At 36.4% G+C, this 18709-nt stretch overlaps 1 protein-coding gene across 21 annotated transcripts in view; it reads right to left on the bottom strand.

The window, feature by feature from the left end:
• CADPS2 (calcium dependent secretion activator 2) overlaps window positions 1-18709 on the bottom strand; it is a 281050-nt gene that overhangs the window by 10212 nt on the left and 252129 nt on the right. For all 21 annotated transcript variants that reach the window (XM_033514317.1, XM_015627830.2, XM_015627833.3 and 18 more), the window contains one exon: window positions 11326-11433. In XM_033514317.1, the coding sequence (XP_033370208.1) occupies window positions 11326-11433 (108 nt within the window). The remainder of the gene's footprint in view (window positions 1-11325; window positions 11434-18709) is intronic.

The raw sequence follows: 18709 nt of genomic DNA, 5'->3' as shown, positions 1-18709 counted from the left end.
TCCTCTTTCACCTCACCAGTCTTACACCCCTAATGCTTGGCACCATTTATCCAGGCATCTTCCTGGAAACATCTCAGGCTTTCATCCAGCTTCTGTGTTTTGCTTAATCCTCTGGGCCTGGAATGCTAAGTCACATTTTGAACTTTGTCTTAGGAATGTACAAAAATGTTGCCTAAATTACAGGTATATGTATCAGGAAAGGAGAGGTGAGAAAGGAATCAGACACCACAGTCTGCTTCAACACATACTTCTGATACAAGATTTTGTAAGTTTTGTCATTTGAAATTACAAACCTTCACCCATTTTAATTTTTTCCTACCCTCCCCACCCTCCAGCCGCCCAGATTTTCTTTTTTAAATCTGATTTTAGTAGATTTAAGAACTTACTCCTTGCAGTCCACTTGGCCAAGGAAGAAAGCTTTTCTTTCTTCCAGTGGGATGCTTCCTATGTCTTTCTTTTACCTTTTTTTTTTTTTTTTCCATTACTCCAACCTCCCAGGAAGCTCAGAAAGCATTTTTTTTCTTATGAACAAATACTTTAGCCTCTAGCCAGTCTCTTTTCTGCCTATTTGAATGAAGGATTCCCACTGCCACTCCCAAAGCAATCAGGGGAAAAGGGAAAGGAGCTCACCAGAAAAAGGAACCCAAACCTTGATGGGTTCAGAACTTGTTCAGAAAGACTTAAGAGGACAAACAAGTGAACAGTTGTTGGATGGGATATTTTGGGGATACAGGGAAACAAAATTAATTTTAAGAAATCAATAATGAGAAGAAAAGAAAAACCATGGCTCATTTAAATCCATATTAAGCATCTTTGAAATCCGTGATCAAAAAAGATACGGTTCTAAAAACCAAAGAACATCTAACATATGAAAGGCTTATCTTTTAGAAGGAAAGTAGTTTTTTCATATTTTTGGCTTCTAATTAGAAGATGGCCAGTTGCTATGGAACTACTGCCAATTTACAAATAAATATACACTTTTAATGCAAAATACACAGTACTCATCTTCCCCTGCATTTCATACTGGTTGTTAAAGAAGCAATCTACAATATTTATGCTACTTTATAACATTTGTGAGTTGTTTTTTGTTTTTTTTTGGTGGCCTCTTCTCATATGGCAGATAAGCTGGGAAACTGGAAGTTTGAAAAATTAGACACACGTAGCTTCCTTATATGTCTGGACATATGTAATGTTACTGTTCTGATTTTACACAGTATGTACTAGCATGATGCTCAGAGAGACTTACAGTATAAACAGTTTCTCTGCTTCACTCTGGATACGCACTGCATCTGTGAACAAAACTTCCATAGGTTATTCTGGTGCTAAAACTCTGTGGAGCAAACACTGTCAGTCTTCCTACACTGTGTTGTGTTGCAGTTTGGGTATATCCACAAACATCCTCTGAGCCACAGAACAGGGAACATCACTTGAGTGACCCTGAAATGAAAGCCAGCTTGGATCCTCAAAATAAACAAATTAACATAATGCAAAATGACCAAGTTGTTACTCATTATAACATCTTGCTATCAGGCTCTAGTTTTAAAAGCCCTGCAAATGTACTGTGCTGTACAAATGCTAACCAGTCTTCCTAAGTGAATGCCTAACATTATAGAATCACAGAATGGTTTGAGTTGGAAGGGACATTAAAGATCATTCAGTTCCAATCCTCCTGCCATGGGCAGGGATGCCACCCACCAGACCAGGTTGCTCAAGGTCCCATCCAACCTGACCTTCAACACTTTCAGGGCTCGGGCATCTCCAGCCTCTTTGGGCAACTCGTTCCAGTGCCTCACTTCCCTCTATTCCCCTTATTAGAAGTTAAAAAGAAAGAGTAAGTACTTTCTTTTTAACTTCTAATATAAACCTACGCTCTTGCAGTTTAAAACCACTCTCCCTTGTTGTGTCACTACACACCCCTATAAAAAATTCCTCTCCCAGCTTTTAGTAAGCCCTCTTATGGTACTGGAAGGTTGCTCCAAGGTCTCCTGGAGCCTTCTCTTCTGCAGGCTGAACAACCCCAGCTCTCCCAGCCTGTCTTCACAGGAGACGTGCCCCAGCCCTTGTATCATCTTTGTGGCCATCAGTAAAGTTAAAGGTCTGGGTTCACTCTGTAAGGTGTGCAATCAAGACACCCATCTCTCCTTCAGCCCAGTCATCCAGAACTAGTTCTCTCTCCCCCATGGAATGAGATATCATCAAAGGGACCACAGGAGACCTCCTGTTAGCTGCATTCCCCCCTTCAAGTAAGAATACTCTTCATCTCCGTACCAAAAGCGAGATAGGCTGAAACTGGGTCAGCATCTGTGCTGTAGCTTTTACACTCTAGTAGTTTTTGTCCTCAAATCTTCTACTTAGACTCTCTGCTCCCTAGAGCAGAGTGGAGTGAGGTCAAGTACATATTTTTATTACAGTATTTAAACCATCCTGAGTTCTTCTGAGTGAATATTTACAGGCAGCTTATTTCTTTCCACCTCATCAATCTTGACTCATCCATTTACTCTTTATGTTACTGCAGTGCCATGTGATGGAGCTGGATGTAGCTGTGAAGCTGACAGGGAGATGCACACTGCTGGAGCTACTCCTTTCTCACACCACATCAGCTGGGCACTGCACTGAGCTGCCCTAATGTGGAGCACAAGTACAGCCTCCTACCTCCCTCTTGCTGTTCTCTTCTCCCTCTCTTTGGATGAAATGTCCTTGGACTGGACGGGTGCCTTGTTTGCTCCTTTCCATCCTGGACCCTGTTGCCTGTGAACACTCAGCTATATAAATTTTACAGCTGTGCTGTTTTTTGGTTTTTTTAAGCTGATTTTCCCCTGCATTATTTTTACCTTTTTTTCCTTGCTCTTTAAGCATAGTATACTGCAAAAGAAATTAATTTCAATGTCAATTAAGAAAATATACCTTGAAACACCTGAAAATTATTTAAAGAAAATAATCTCTATATAGTTCAATACTTCTGCACATTTGAATCAGCACTAAAGCTTTGGTTTCCCATGATTAAGTAGGTGAAGAAGCCCTTTCCACAGACAAATCTGTCAGAGCACTCTGCAGCATCCTTATCTATTCTGATTTGCAACATATCAACCTCTTTCTGTTATGCCTGACTCGCTATAGTAAACCTACATTATTGTTATGGTTTCTGGCACTATTTTTCCTGTAATGTGATCAACAATGTGGCTCTGTGTCTATTTGTGAACACTTATGCAGAGTTTTATTTTCCTTTTTCAACTAAGCTTGACCCAAATGAAATGTAAGTATAAACATCAAGCCTGCAAGTAAGGTTTGAGAAGCCACAAGGTTCTCCTGCTGTTTATACGTGTGTGAATTACAGTACATCAAGAAATCAATATTCCCTAGATGGTGCTTGTGCCTGGCATTTCATGGTGAACAAATATTAGGTAAGACAATACAAATGGTAAAATCCTTATTGATTTCTCTTGACTGTGTAGAATGTGAAAGCTGTAGCCACAGTTAACACTTACTGACAGACTCATCTAAAGTTTCAGTGCTATTTTATATTTTTATAGTTGTCCACGCTCAATTGATTCTATTAAGTTGCTAGACACATTTCAAGCCATCTAGATAAGAAGAAAAAGTGCAGTGCCTGGAATGAGATGCTGCTACTTTATGCCTAGCAGGATAAAAAGGTTAAAGGACTAAATTGTGCCTGGATGTTGGAAGGAGCTCTCTTTTATTAGATAGAATTGTTATTGTTTTTAGTGAATGGATATTGTGAGTGATGGATAGATCCATTTAACTAAGTTAATAAATGAATGAACAGTATATACCAGAAATGCATATGAAGAAACTGTACTGGAAGCTCCCAATATTACAGACCCTCCCCAAACAAACAAGCAAAACCACCTTGTGGTTCTATTTGATTGAAAAATTTCCCTCAGGGGAAAAAAAAAATATCAAATGGGCTTTAAAATATTAAGTTTAGGGTTTTTTTTTTTCTCCCCATTTTTCCTCTTGTGACTCATAACACCCATTTAAAATTATTTTTTAAGAGCAATTTATACAGTGTTCTTTTTCTTTTTTTCAAAGAAGTGAGCTTCTCACACAAGTCAGGGAACTTAGAAGGTAGGGCAGTATAAGGAATTCTGAGTATCAGGCAGTTATCAGTTTTAGTGCCCTAAAAATAATCTTCTATTTCCTCTTTATACCCACAGAGCACTTTTAGCAAGATATCAAAATAGCTATTTCATAGTTTCTTACTCCCCTGCTGGAAAAAATTAAGTAATATTATTGAATTGGTGTGAAAAAGGTGTCAGACGTCCATTCCATGAATATTAAATGCAGACTGGGCTATGGGATACTTAATGTCTTGAGAAAATAATTTTTATATCTTTTTGGGTTGTGTGGTATACAACAAAATGGAAATTCAGGAATTAAAAATGTCATAAAGAATGAAGACATGTGAAAGTGTATCATATCAGAACTGTATAAAATAAAGTCATTGTGTTATGACATTGTGTTTCTCTAGAGAAAACACTATCAGCTACAGTATAAAACAGTTTACAAAGTGCTGAATATTCTCATCCTGAAGCAGCAGACTCTGAAGCACATGCTTTAAGTGTGTTGTGGTCATACTGATTTCAACACTGCTGAGCTTTGCTGAAGTCATAGCAGCATAATCAGCATCGTCCAAGAATGGGCACTCTTTTTCTCAGCATAATCCAGAAAAAAAATTTAAAAGAAAACTTTTTATATGAAATCAGATGGAGGTTACATTTTTCAGATTTCAAAAGAACTATTTTTACTTTATAGAGATTGCTACCTTGAAAAATGAGGTGAGTTTATTTGAAAACATCAGGAATAATTTAGTGAACTTTTAAAAGACTTTGAACAATAAGTTTGCAAGGTGTTGCTTCCATCTTGCAGAAGACTTTCTTATATTTGAGCATGTCAATATAACTCACTTTTTCAGTGACACTGCCTGCAGTTTTCTTTAAAATTCTTTTACCAAAAAAGAAACAACTGTTTCAAAATTACAAAAAATTCTGTTAGATCATGAGACAACTACAGAGTTCTCTTCATATCACGAGCTTTCTATTTCCCCTATAAAATAAGAGACGTAATTAAAGATGAGTTAAGACTTTGGTGAAAATCTAAAGAGCATCGGCAAATCTGAGCACTGCTCAGCTTTTCAATTGCTTTTCTACTTCTCAGTTCTTTTAAATGGTTTTCTATGGCAGGAACATTTTTCTTAATTAGTCACAGCTAATTACTGTTCTGGCATAGACAAGTAATCAGAAATGTCAGAGCTGCAAGGCTACATCTCCCTAATCCTTTGATAATAATTTAGCCTCCTGGGAGGGCCTCAAGCTGCGGTAAGTAGTGGCTGACAATAAGGCAAAATTAGGTGGGCAGCAGACCATTAGGATAGAAAAATAAAAAGCACTACCAAATCCTGCTGAGCACCATCAGGCAACTAACTACACTGCCAGATGAGGTGCCTGTTTAAGCCTGTGTTGTTAATTAGCTGATTCTACCAGACCTGCCACATATGTCCAGGTGCATCGTGCAAAGATGAGTATTTCTGGGTTTGCGCCAAAGGACAATTTTGCACTGTGATCAAATTTCAAGAATCTGAGAAAGAAGCCCACATATTTCTTGAAGATTACTCTGGGTTACCAAAGAAATAAGAAGATCAACAAGCTACAATCCATTTTTGTTGAGTATTTTTTTAAGTAATTAGGCACGGTCCTCTCATGTTTCTCGGAGGTTAATACAAACACAGCTTTTGATTCAAATATGGCCTTTAACCAAGTAGACCTTTTGTCAAATCACACACTTGCAAATAATTACATAACAACAAAAGTGAAGATTACTTATTAAAATTAGCGTAACAGGAAGTAATTTGAGAATAAGGGGAAAAAAATCACAATTAAAATTTTATAGAAAAACATTGCTGAATACTAAATACTACAAAAATAGTGCTTTTGAGGTAGACATAAGCAGCACAAGGAGCTGGCACTACTGAAAACTCAATTTAAATTAAGTGTTCCTCTTAGTTGTGTAACACTACAATTTGAACATTTTTAAACACTTTTTTTTTTTTGTAATAGGTCAGAAAACCTATAGAAATTAGGCAATTGAATAAAGCATTTGGCAAACAGAATGAATGGCAAACAGAAATTAGTCAGATGAGTACTTCATATCTCCATTTAGCCATTGAGCAGAGTACATATCATAATAACCTTTGAAGAATAATTAAGACCTCAAATAATCTCAAGCACATCATTGAACTTGAATTATCCATCCCAGCTACTAATGGAAAATGAAAATAATGGTTGGAATATGGGAACACCACTAGCATTTAATAAACATTCCAAACAAAATACAAGCAGTTTTTCAGCAGAAAAAGAGTATCACATTACATCTGAACCTTTGAAATACAAAAGCCAAAACCAGCTATGTGCATCTGGAGTGCTTAAGCTTTTAAACTGCTCATAAAGACATTCAGTCTTTCTGCACTCCAAAGACAGTTGTTGGAGTTCCCTGCCATATTCAACTCTTACACAGCTTGTGGAATTGTTACCATGCACGAGGCCACAGCCTCCAGAAGTCCTCCCACATGGGCAGTCCCTACAAAGTCAGCAGGAATACTGCATCACACCACACCAGTTTAGCACCTTGGCAATCAGGGCCAAAGCCAACATCTGCTCACAGGTACAAGATAACCATGGGCACCAGTTTGCCAATGCTCACCTTTCCAGGATGTGCACTCTGACTATTTTATGTGTTTATGGTACAATTGGGAAGAGGTTTACCAGAAATTATAGCCTAAAAAAACACTGGAAACCCTTTCAGTTGTGTCAATGGCTGAATACTGATGCATTAAAGCTGTTCTCTGAAACCATTCTCTATTTCTCAGAGCAGCAATCACTTATTGCATAAAGACTTCATTTCACATATAGTCTTATTAAAACTGTCATCATACATCTGTTTACACCATAAGTTTTCCACAAGAAACACAAATATAGCCTGTTAGATAATGCTCTCAATGACAAAGACACCAAGAGGGAATTTGAAGCAAAATTGTCCGGAATGATTTTTTTTGAATGTCCATACTTCAGATGCAGTTCACAGGTACAAGAACGTGAGAATCTACCCAGGTGGCACTTGGGAACTAGACATTACTACAGAAAGTAAGTATTGCATCGATGCTTAAACAGAGATGCACGCAAAATTTAAAAGTTCCTTTTCCAAGTGGTTTGTCGACAAAATCCAATTCCGTTTAAAGGAAATAGTTTTTAATTTACAAGTCTGATGTATATTAAAATGCTCAGGAGTTCAAGATTTATTAGTCTCATCTTAAAAATTCTAGCAGAAACATGAATCTAAGTCTAGTCAAGGGGAATAACCTGGCATGTTTATGGACACAGCACTGCATTTATTAAAGTTAATGGTAAAATGCCTGTTGATTTTGAGAAGGTAGAACCAGATCCCATGGGAATTTCATAGTTGGGTATTTTTCAAATCTGATAATTTTGTGATCAGATACACAGCACTGTTTTTTTTATAGGCTGCACAGACGCTCTTACATTACCCATGAAACAGATTATCTTTATAAAGAATTGAGATGTTAATAATAATTAGTAATATTCTCTATTTTTTCTAGGTTTGTGTAATTATATTCTAAATATTTAATTTTTCCATTCACCAACCTGATTTACTGTCTTTTCTAAAAATGAGTATTTTTAAAATTATTTACAAAAAAATAAAACTAAAGTTATATACTATTTCTAAAACAGTACTTCATATAACAGTACTTCATATTAACCCAGAGCTACTGCAGATCTTAATCATATGCAATGGATTACAAACATTTCAAGTGCTCTTTAAGAAATGTGATGTTAAAAACAAATAAACTCTACTCTCCATTCCCCTTGTGCTCTCAGCTATAAGCTGTTACTGCATGAGAGTGGGATACAAATGTCCTGAATTCCTGTGACAGAAGGAATTTGACAAGCAAAATTCCCAGCTGATTTTAGGAAGAAGACCATGTCCCATACTGGAAAAGAAGGCGAAAATTCCCATGTCTTTGATAAACTGACCAAGTGAAAAATCCTTGTGACTTCAAACCTGGTGACTCGTTTTGAGAGCAGGAAGGCAGCACACTGACCTGGGAGAGACCAATGCTACCAGGAGATATTTCTCTGCCTGCTGTCTACAGCCCTTCTGGAGGAGGTAATAATGCAATGTATCCAGAAGCTGAGTTTTTCAGTGGAAATGAAGGAAAAAAAATTTCCACCTTGGTTCTGCTGCATGATCAGCAGATGTACTGAAGCACGAGATTTGAATAGTTTAAAAATGGTGCAAAAAAACTACCAGCCCAGTCTTTTTTCAAAGTCACTGGAGATTTGAACCTCTTTCACATTTAAGGGTTCATATCACAAGCTTAAGTTCCATTCTCCTTATTTTTGTATCTTGTATAGCAGGGCACTGCTTTTCTAAGCTTACCAAACACTGCCATAAAACACAACGTATTTTTTTGTCTTCTCTCCAGTTTGAAACTTCTCAGGTAGATTAAAAATGTTACAACTCCTAGACTTAACATATTGTGACTAACTGGCAAGCATTTGTACTTGCATCAATATTTTTCTTAAATTTAAATGATCTTTGTTATTTATGTACATAACTTTGTGTGATAGACAGGCTGTTCACTCGGTCACAGTAATAGCTGTTAGCATATAGCAGCCCTGGATCAAGTCAGTGATATCAAGACATTAAGAGTTTGCAATTTTACATTTTTGTGGGTTAAAATAGTGTCTCAGGCCTGATCTTCTCCATCATTATAATTAAGACCTCTAGCACACAGTCAGGTTTTCAGCTGTTCTGGATGAGGTATTTCCCTGGTTGAAGCACAGGGAAGTGTAGTTTTCCTCTTTCACTTGGCTGATGATTACTTAGCTGATACTAATTCAATGTGTTTTAAGAGAAGATCTACAACTCTAGCCAGCCCAATGGCTTCAAGTACATTTACATAAAAATGTGAATACATTTTATTCTTTCTATTGAAATATAACTTCATAGATTTGAATTTATAAAAAGAATATCTAACTTCCCTTAAAGCAATAATTTCAAAGAACCCTTCAAAAATCATCCATAAAATCTTGCTCAGTCATAATGTTCTAAATCTGAATTAATGTCAGGAAAGGTGAATTAACAGAGTGAGATGACTTTGTTTTACATTTCCGCATGCTATGAGCTTCTATATCTGTTAATGCCTTTTTAATGCTGCATCTGCCCAATCAATTGTATTTCCCAGTGTGATGTTACATAGAAATGTGATACCACCATGTAGAAAGAAAAATAAAGACACAAATAGATATCTGATACAAAAAAAGACATATGATGTATATACTTTTTCTTTACTTACAAGCACTGGTCACAGCAGCATACAATATATACCACTGATTAAAAGGGGACAGAAATGGGCTCGCAAACTCAAAGGCAAGTGCTATATCAGAACTTGTGTCCATACAGGAGATGTCTTCTTGTGCTGAAAAGCTTAATTGCTGAAATGAAATTCAGCAGAAGAATTCCTTAACCCATGTTAACCCAGCCCTACTGAAGCCCTGTCCTTCTGTTAGTGATAAACCAAAATCATGCCAGGAACTGTGCTGGTGACTTAATGGTGTGGAGGATCCCTTGCCAGTTCTCTGGCCCATGCCCTGGCCCTGGCCAGTGCCCCACAGTGACACAGCCTGAAACTCCGTCCCATCCCACTACATCAAAAAAGTCAACATGATCTCTCCAGTGAGAGTTAGACTTGGCCTTAGGCAGATAATTTTATTAACATTCAGGAAATGACAACATAAGCAAAAATAACCCCAAAGAAAAACAAAAAAATAGAAACTTGAAAATGAAACATATGCTTGCGGATTCATTGCAAAAGCAAACTGAAGCAGAAGTTGCTAATACAGTTTTAGTACTTTGTGAAGGTGCCAGCTGGATGGATGATAATTTTTCTACCCCTGCAGGGCATCAAAGCTTTTATAAAATCATTCTTTTCACACATATTAGCACTTAGCTTACTAAAACAGATGATACTTTTTTTTTTTTTTTTTTTTTTTTTTGGTAAGGATGCCTGGGAGTGTCTGGAAATATAAAATCTGAGAGTTAAGTCTTATTTTGACCACCCAGTCTAACAAACAACAAACACTGACATGACATACCATGGCTGAGAGTCTATATTATGGGACCTTCTGTGACTGCCACAACTGAAGTGTCATAGTAGAGGCTGTGAATTGCTGTTATGAAAACATTTGCTGTATCTTGCATAATTAAATGAAACTGCCAGAAAAGCTTTCTAAAATACTTAGGAGATGACACAAATAAATACATTTCAAAGTCTGTATTACGTTCCAGAATTAGTTTTGTAATAAATTCCATTTCACAGTGCTAGAGATGACTTCTTTTCCTGTTCAAATTCCTGTATAATTGTGACTGAGATAATTGTCATGTAAACTGATCCAAGCTTATAGTTAAATAGCTTTTATTTTACATATATTTTACATGTGTAGTGTTTTAAATTTATACAGAAGGTACTATTTCAGCTGCCTACAGCTTCTCCTTCAGGCAATTAAGAAAAGGACATACTAGACATAAATTAGTAGTCAGAACTTGAATGAACTGAAATGTGATCATTTCTAACAAAAAGATGAGGAATCAGGGCAAAGGAATGAATGGAAGGAGGCTGCAGAAGTTATTATCAAAGCTGAGGAAAATTATTGCGTGCACCTTGAGGATAAGGATTACTCTGAAATTGCAGAAATCAGATTAGAACTTTGAAAATGAGTTTGAAAATTCAATAAATGTTTATAAATGTCAACTTTAAGAAATTGAAAGTCTTGAACTGGAAATCCATAAAACAAAATTCTGAAAGTCATTCCACTGAAGTACCAGTCAAGCCCACAGTTGTACTCTGTACTCTTTCCATAGAGAAACAGGCAGTGATACGTAAAAGTTCTTAATTTAGGGAGATTTAGTCTGCAATGGAGCCCACAAACCACACCAATCCAATATTCTCCATTAACAAATTAAAAATTGAAAGATGGAATATAATTGGAAAAATTACTATTTCAAATAATAATATTCTACCAATTTTATTTCTGTCTTCTAGTACTTTAATTTTCAAGAAAATACTTAAGGAAAGGTCACCCTTGACAGCTGAAGCTTGTAAAAAATGAGCAAAAGAAAAAAATCAACAGAGAAGAATATCTGAACAGCTTGCTTAACACCATCAAAATCCAGCTTATCCCTTCTGATGTAGCAATGATACCAGCAAAATTTGCAAGGCTAGTTACTTACATCAAATAACTTCTCTATGTACATTTCCTCATTGACCTTTTCTCGAAGGATATCCTGGTTTTGCCGAACAAACATAATGTAGGTGTCTGCTAGATCCATTCCTGGTTTCTGTGAAGACAAAAAGTGAGGGGAGAAAGTAATGGGAAGGGAAAGACAAACCCCTCAACAACTGAGACTTAAAGAAGATAAACATAATGAAAATAAATGTTACCATGTTCATACATGTACAAACTATTAACAAAATCTGCTGTGAGTCCTGAGTTAGTTACCATGTTCAGGAGATTTCACTATCAATGTAGTTCTACATATTTTAATTTATGGATGTTCTAAGTCATAAATCTACATTGCTATATGCAGTTCAATGGAAACTTGCCTCTGGCAACATCAGTGGCAAACTTGGACATCTTCCCCTTTTTTTGATAGTGAGGCTTTCATAAGACAGCCACCCCAACCTGAGAGTGGAGATCCAAATCCTGCTATCACATTCAGAAAATGCTTAAAAAAAGCATTCAGTTCCTTTTTCACTGCCCAAGATTTCTTCTAATTTACTTCCAATGTACAGCTGAATTTTGTGTTTGACATTAGCTTCAACTAACTGCAATTCAAACTAAGCTCAAGCACATCCCTGAGACCAAACAGCAAAAAGGCTGTTTCGTGTGTAGTCCTTTATATTTTGTAAACTGTTGCACTGGTGCAGTTAGCCCAGATGATGGCTAGGGGAGGAGAAAGGACCAAAATATTTCTATGTTCTATGTGAATAGCAGAGCAGGCATAATTTTTATACCACACACCCAAACATGAGCCAGGCGTGTATATGCGATACCACAGCTGCACAGGCACAATGAAAATAGGATATGAACAACACAGTAAAATATTTAGCATATTTTAAAAGTCTGTATGCATGAACATGCTCATGTAGTTAAAATATTAACATATTGTTTTATATTAAAGCTTCCTGCAAGTGAATATTCAACTTTAAATTTTTCTTATTTCTTATTATCTTGTATATCATATTTTGTAATGTATATGAACAGGTCTGAAGCACAAGAGGGAAGGAGAGATGCAACATGTCCATACCAAAACTTGTCCAGAAAATGCTGTCATCTATTACAGTAACAGGATGACAGCATTCTTTCCTCAAAGCTGGAGTGAGTGAAACCTCCTGGCTTATAAGTTTCAACTCTTTTTACCCTGAATCTAGCACAGACATATAGAAAAATAAGTTCCAAAATATAAGATTTTCTTTTTCATTTATATATGTACACAAATGGCAGTTTCATTTTTTAAAAGTAACCATTAAATGTGGAATGCTGGCCAGCTTTAATACTCGTAGCATCTCCAAAACTCACAATGAAAAGCTGAAATATCTCCTTCACTTGGATTGGTCATTCCAGAGGCAATGAACACTCATTGCAAAAACTTATCCCATCTATATATGTTTAGATGAAACTCTTAAGAGTAAAGCAGGACCATTGATATTTACATCTGCATCACGCACCTAAGTCCTAAGCATAGAATAAAAAATCTAAGACTTCAATAGGTGAAACATTTTCTGTTTGAAAACCTGACTGAGAGAAATCAATAGATCTCCTTCATAAAAAAGTACCTTCACTAAAATGTGACAGAAATTCTTTTATAATAAGACAAATCACAAAGTGAAGCAGATTTAAAACAGAAAACTCCATATTTTACCTTGGTATACTCATTTGTGGTGGCACAAGAGAATATAATCAGTGTTGAAACATTATGTACTTTCTAAAATCTGATAACAATTTATAGGAATTGGACTGGAGTTAACTTGGAGGCATAATGGAAAAATATTTTGAAATCTTCAGAGATGGGTGAAGGAGATAATCTAGTAAATGAGAGGCTGATTACAGTTCTTGAAGATATACATTCAAATGTATTAATGAATATTCCACTGAATTCTGAAGTTTATTGGTTCTGCAATTAATAGAATATTTTCTTTTACTAAGTTCAATAAAAAATATTCATCTTGCAGACAAGCAAAGCAAGAAAAGTAACATTTCCCATCAGCATTAACTCCCTTATCTTTGAGATGTTTACCTAGTCTTGAAGCTGTGACATATGGGAATTTCACACCTAGTGAATATATTTTCATGTAGCTTGTGGCACAGGAGTGTAATCATTAAAAGAATATACACAAGTAAGAGTAACTGCAACAGCTGGTGACATTTACCAATTAGAATTACAGTTCTTTAAAACACTTCATCCTTCTTAATGTGTGCAGGATAATTATCTTTGAAATTGCTGTGGAAAAAAAAATTAATTTTCTTTTAAACAGTATCTGACTACAGTAGAAGTAAGTCTGTGTAAGGCAGATTATCAATACTCTGAAGTATGTCTGTTGTAAACCTCACCAAAATCATTGAAGGTTAATCATCTTTGCTTATGGTGGGCAAAGTATACATTAAACACTGAATGAACCAACAGTATATCAAATACTTCATTATCTCTTCATATTGCATGCATTGAATTTATTTGTTTTCTCGAAGTAAGTGGAAGAAGAAAAGGAAGCTATTGTAAGCACCAAAATAGCTTTAATGCTGAATAGTTAATGTTTTAACTTTTTTTGTAGGGATTATGTATTATTTGGAAACCTCTGATTGCACTATCCTCTACTGATCTGTCCTAAATTATCAGAAAAAAAACCCCAAGTTAATATAGAATTAAACAAACAAACAAACAACTAAGAAGTTTCATGTACCTTAGAAGACAAATTAATAGAAACTGAGATATATTTTAAATAACTGTCACAGGGAGCATTTAACTGAAAAGACTAAAGCATTCCAGTCCCCACATCCATACTCAATAAAAAAAAATCTCTAAATCTCTAGAAGAACATCTGCTAAAGTTAATGAGAGTTATTTGCACATCTTTGGGAGAAAAATTTAACCTGGTATGCTATCCAGGTAAGAATAAAAAAAATATTGTCTGAAAGTTTCCCCAAGAAAAAAGGTGGGTTTTTTAATGATAGATAGAAAGTTATTATAAGTTTGTTTTATTCAGAGCAGCAGACAAGCTGTTTTGCCTATCTGAAAATGAAAGAGAACCAGACAAAGAGATGAATGGAGAAACTGGAAACACAAAGACATCAAATAAAATACCAGGAAATTAAGAGTTGTAAATAGGGTTACTTTGTCGCTGGTTACACAAGTAACTGAATACACTGGCGAGTGAATGAGTTTAAACAAGGGTGTAGGCTTCAGCACATTCTTTTTTAGGGTTAATCACTAGTTAACCTGGCAAGATGAACATGCTGTTTGGGGAAAAAAAAATTAAAAATCCTTGTTAATTATATGTTGCAAGTGCTCTTACTTCCTGCTGCTGCACCTAATCCCACAGGTGCAGTTGTCTCTTACTATTCAGTGGTAGGTGGGTCCTGACTGCCAGGCATCTTTTCATACCAATAAATTCAGATAAAGAAGAAACAGCTTAATTTTCCCCATTTGAACAGGAAAACATTATCAAAGTTGCTATTTAACATGGACACAAATGTTAAAACACATTATTTCAGCTTCCAAGATGCTGTAGAAGCCGTTTTATGATTGACATGCATAGGTCTCACTGGCAATATTTGCCTGAAGCATCTACTGAAAAGTAATGCTGCATTGCCTTAAGTTCCAGACATTCAAATATTTTGCTGCTGAAAGATTGCAGTGGGTTTAATGCTGCCACTAATATCAAGCATTTTCCTGCAGGCCAGGTATACCTAAGATTCTGAGCAGTATTTAACAATGCAACAATGCAACAAGTTTGGCATAAATCTCAGTGAAAATCATGTACATTTGTGATACTTAAGTTATTTTTATTCTCACTTTGACATTTGTCATAGAACATTTCCTAGCATCATAGACTATTAAATGAACTTATATCACCAAAAAAACCAAGAAACCAGCCTCAACCCACTACACTAGTTTTACTGAGTTGCTATCTTGCCAAAGCATTAATGTTTCAGAGATGAGAACAGATGCTAGAGACTAGCAAATAACAATAACAATACAATACAATACAAAAAATACAATAACAAAATTCATCCAGTTTAGTGCTTGTTCTCCTCTCCACTTCATTTCCCTCCCTTGCATCCTGGAGAGAGTAATTTTAACTACAGCATGGTTGTAACAATGCAATGAAAAGGAGTGATGAGCTGGAGGGGGCTATTGTGAGGAACACAGGAGCTCCTTATTCAGTGTCTACCACTAAATGAAAGAGCATGTTCAAAATTTCACTGCCTGAAAGTTCTTCTCTAAATACTTCAAGGCTCATCACTTGGGCTTTGGAATTACAAAATTAAAATATCATTAAAATACTTCTGGAATAAAAATTACTTGTATGCATGGCTAGATCATCATCCCCATCATTTCTCACAATATGAAATACATGAAATACATAAGCCAGGCAGGAAGGTGCACTATTTGCATAATCAGTCTATTATAAAGGTAAAATTTTAATTTCATATGGTTATAAAATAAATCGTTTTGTTTAAATGAAAATTGCAATGCATTTTCTCTTTCTCAAAAACATCTTCCTGAAAAGAAACAGCAACTTTGGCAAGGAGGAAATGTGTGTGTTTTGAGAAGTGTGGAAAATTTAAACTGTGATTCTGCAAGCATTTACACAAACACCTTTTCATATACATACAGTTTCATTGTATTCATGGGGCAACACATGCATGCAAATGTCTGCAGTGGGATTTTGATTCTTCCAATCACTACAGACCCTATGACAAAATTTGGTTTTAAAATATGGGGTCTTTTCCTCCATAAGCTTATATTTTACTATGCTATTTTAGCTTTCCTACTGATTAGTAGCCATCCTTCTGATTGGCATTTAAGAGGTATCTCAAAAATATTGCTGCCTTAAAACAGATGCTGCAGGGCTTTCCCTCCAGTTCTACAATAGCTTGTTTTCACAGATTGGAAAACAGAAGGGCCAGTTCCCAGATCTGAGTATACAGAGGAGAAGGAAGCCAGGAGAAGCCCTAAACACAAGGATAATATCCCTTCCATGGTCTTTTTTTTTTTTTTTTAAATAGAGTTCTACAAGAAAATCCAGCTTAAAAACGAATAGCACCATACAGCCACACCTGAATAAACACCTATTTCCCTCAAAAAGTTTTTACTTCTTAAAATCAGTTAAATGGGACCATTCAGTACAAGTGTGATATTTGAAAATGAATGTATCTGGAAGGTCCCCATGTGTATCTGCCTGGTAGGAGGCAGAGCTCCTTCTTTGGCCTCTACAAGACCCCGTAAGTCAAATGCTGGCACATGTGTGAGGCCCCTTTTCATACCTTTGATCCCCACATAAAGGCAAGAGCGGAGTGAGAGGGCTGGCATTGTGCGAGCTGTGCACTGCTGTCAGCCCTGGCTCCTTCAAATGGCCTCTCTGCACTTGCTATGACAGGTGGCCCATATGAAGAGAGGGAGGATTAGGTTCCTTCTGTGCCCTCTAAGTAACTGGCATAGATTACTGGCTCCTACAAAGGGATTTAAACATACCTTTCTGAACAAAAAGCAGTATATACATGAGCATGTAACTGGATGCTCAATTTGTATGAGTAATTGCTCTGGTTCTATTTGCCAATGCAGCAAATGTGTGTAGAAATGGCCAGCTAAAGACACAATAATTTGTATGCAAAACTGACTAACATGATGAGAAATTGAACACAATGAAATAATCTACATGATTAAGGAATGATAATCGTTTGAGATTAACAACATACTTTACTTTAACCTCAATTTTACTGCATTCTTTCCCTATTCTCATTAATTACCTGGTTTTGTGAACAGAATATTTAAAAAACCGGAAAAATATTAGGTTGTACTTCTACATATCCTATGGATTGCTTAGACTTTAAGAGAAACTAACAAAGGATTATAGTGGATTTGGATGAGTTGTGTATTCAAAACAGCTTCTGTACTCTCAGTTTTCAAAATGTAGCATTAAAAAGAGAACCAATGCTATTCATCACACACTACTTGCAACACTTATGTTATTTTCCTCCAAACATTTGGTTTCTTCCACCTGCACACCAGCCACATTTGTTTTCCACTGCAGAACCTTGTGTACTGTGACAATTACCAGTGAGGAGAGTGTATCAGCAACTAGATTTTTTCATTATTGTTTTTAGGAAATCACAAGGTATTATTGTTATACTTCCTAGTCTGGATAATTTTGCACTATTGCTATTATTTCTGCAGGGGTTTCAATTACCAAAACATACATAGTGTCCATATAGTCCTCTATGCATAGTGGGGGAAAGCAGTGAGAGTTCCTTGGGACTGCATGTGTCCCACTTCTTGAAGGGCATTCTGAAAAATTGAGGCCTATGTTGCATATTTTCTTAAACAGTTTAAAAATCCATAAAACCACTTTTTTTTCTTCTCTTGGATGTTATTAATGAATAGAGGGGTATACAGCAAGGGAGGGTAGCATTTTTACTAACCTATCTGCAAAATGAACCACAAGTCTGCATCTATCTTTCCCACCCTGGTCCTGAGAAATTGAGGGATGCTGTCTAGGGAGTGTGCACCTTCATGTCCAACTATTTATTGTCTAAACCCTCTCTCAATATTAATGGAATTAACCTTTTCCTCAAAATGACCAAAAATCATCCAGGAATGTCTTCCTTCCTTTTCAATAATTTACTATTTTTATTTACTTTTATTTAACTTTTTATCCCTTTTACCTCTCATCCTCCCTCTAAAACATTTTGCTCAATACTACCTTCATTTTCTTCTAGCGTTTTCTTTGCCTAGCTAGCTTATTTTTATTTCACTACAAACCAGCATATTTTTCCCTGTTTGCCAAATCCTGGTAATCAAAGATCAAAAACTCTGTCAAATCCACTCACTCAAAGAACCCTCCCAAACCCCCTGACCCACCTCTCCTCCCCTTTCTCTAGATGCACCGAGTGATCTCACTCGGATGGAGTGGGGCACAGGGGCACAAGGCCATTGTCTAACACACTGCACATATCTGTATCTACATCAAAAGAAAGAGCTGACTGTGGTCACTTTAAAGTAACTTTCACACATGCAGCTATATGGTAAGGAAGGACAAGAAGAAATTTTACGACACATTAGGTCAAAATAAAACCATGAGGCATTTAATTAGCTTCAGTGCAGGCTTGCTAGGTCACTGTCACACTACCAAGAGCTCAATGTACATTCCTCCCTGTGTGCTGCCCCTCACTGCACTTCCCACTTCAGCTCTGAGCCCAGGTGATGACCTTGTGATGTGAAGGCTTTCAGCCTCCTCTTACAGCTGGAATTTTTAACTTTGACATCTGGTGATTTCAGGCCCTATTTAGACTGGACAGCTGCTGTCAGCTGTGACAGTAAGGGCTCTTGGCCTCAAC

This window comes from Parus major, chromosome 1A (genome assembly GCF_001522545.3).
Source record: "Parus major isolate Abel chromosome 1A, Parus_major1.1, whole genome shotgun sequence".
Taxonomy (NCBI): domain Eukaryota; kingdom Metazoa; phylum Chordata; class Aves; order Passeriformes; family Paridae; genus Parus; species Parus major.
The sequence above is the reverse complement of the archived record's forward strand: the minus strand, read 5'-3'. Positions and strand labels throughout refer to the sequence as shown.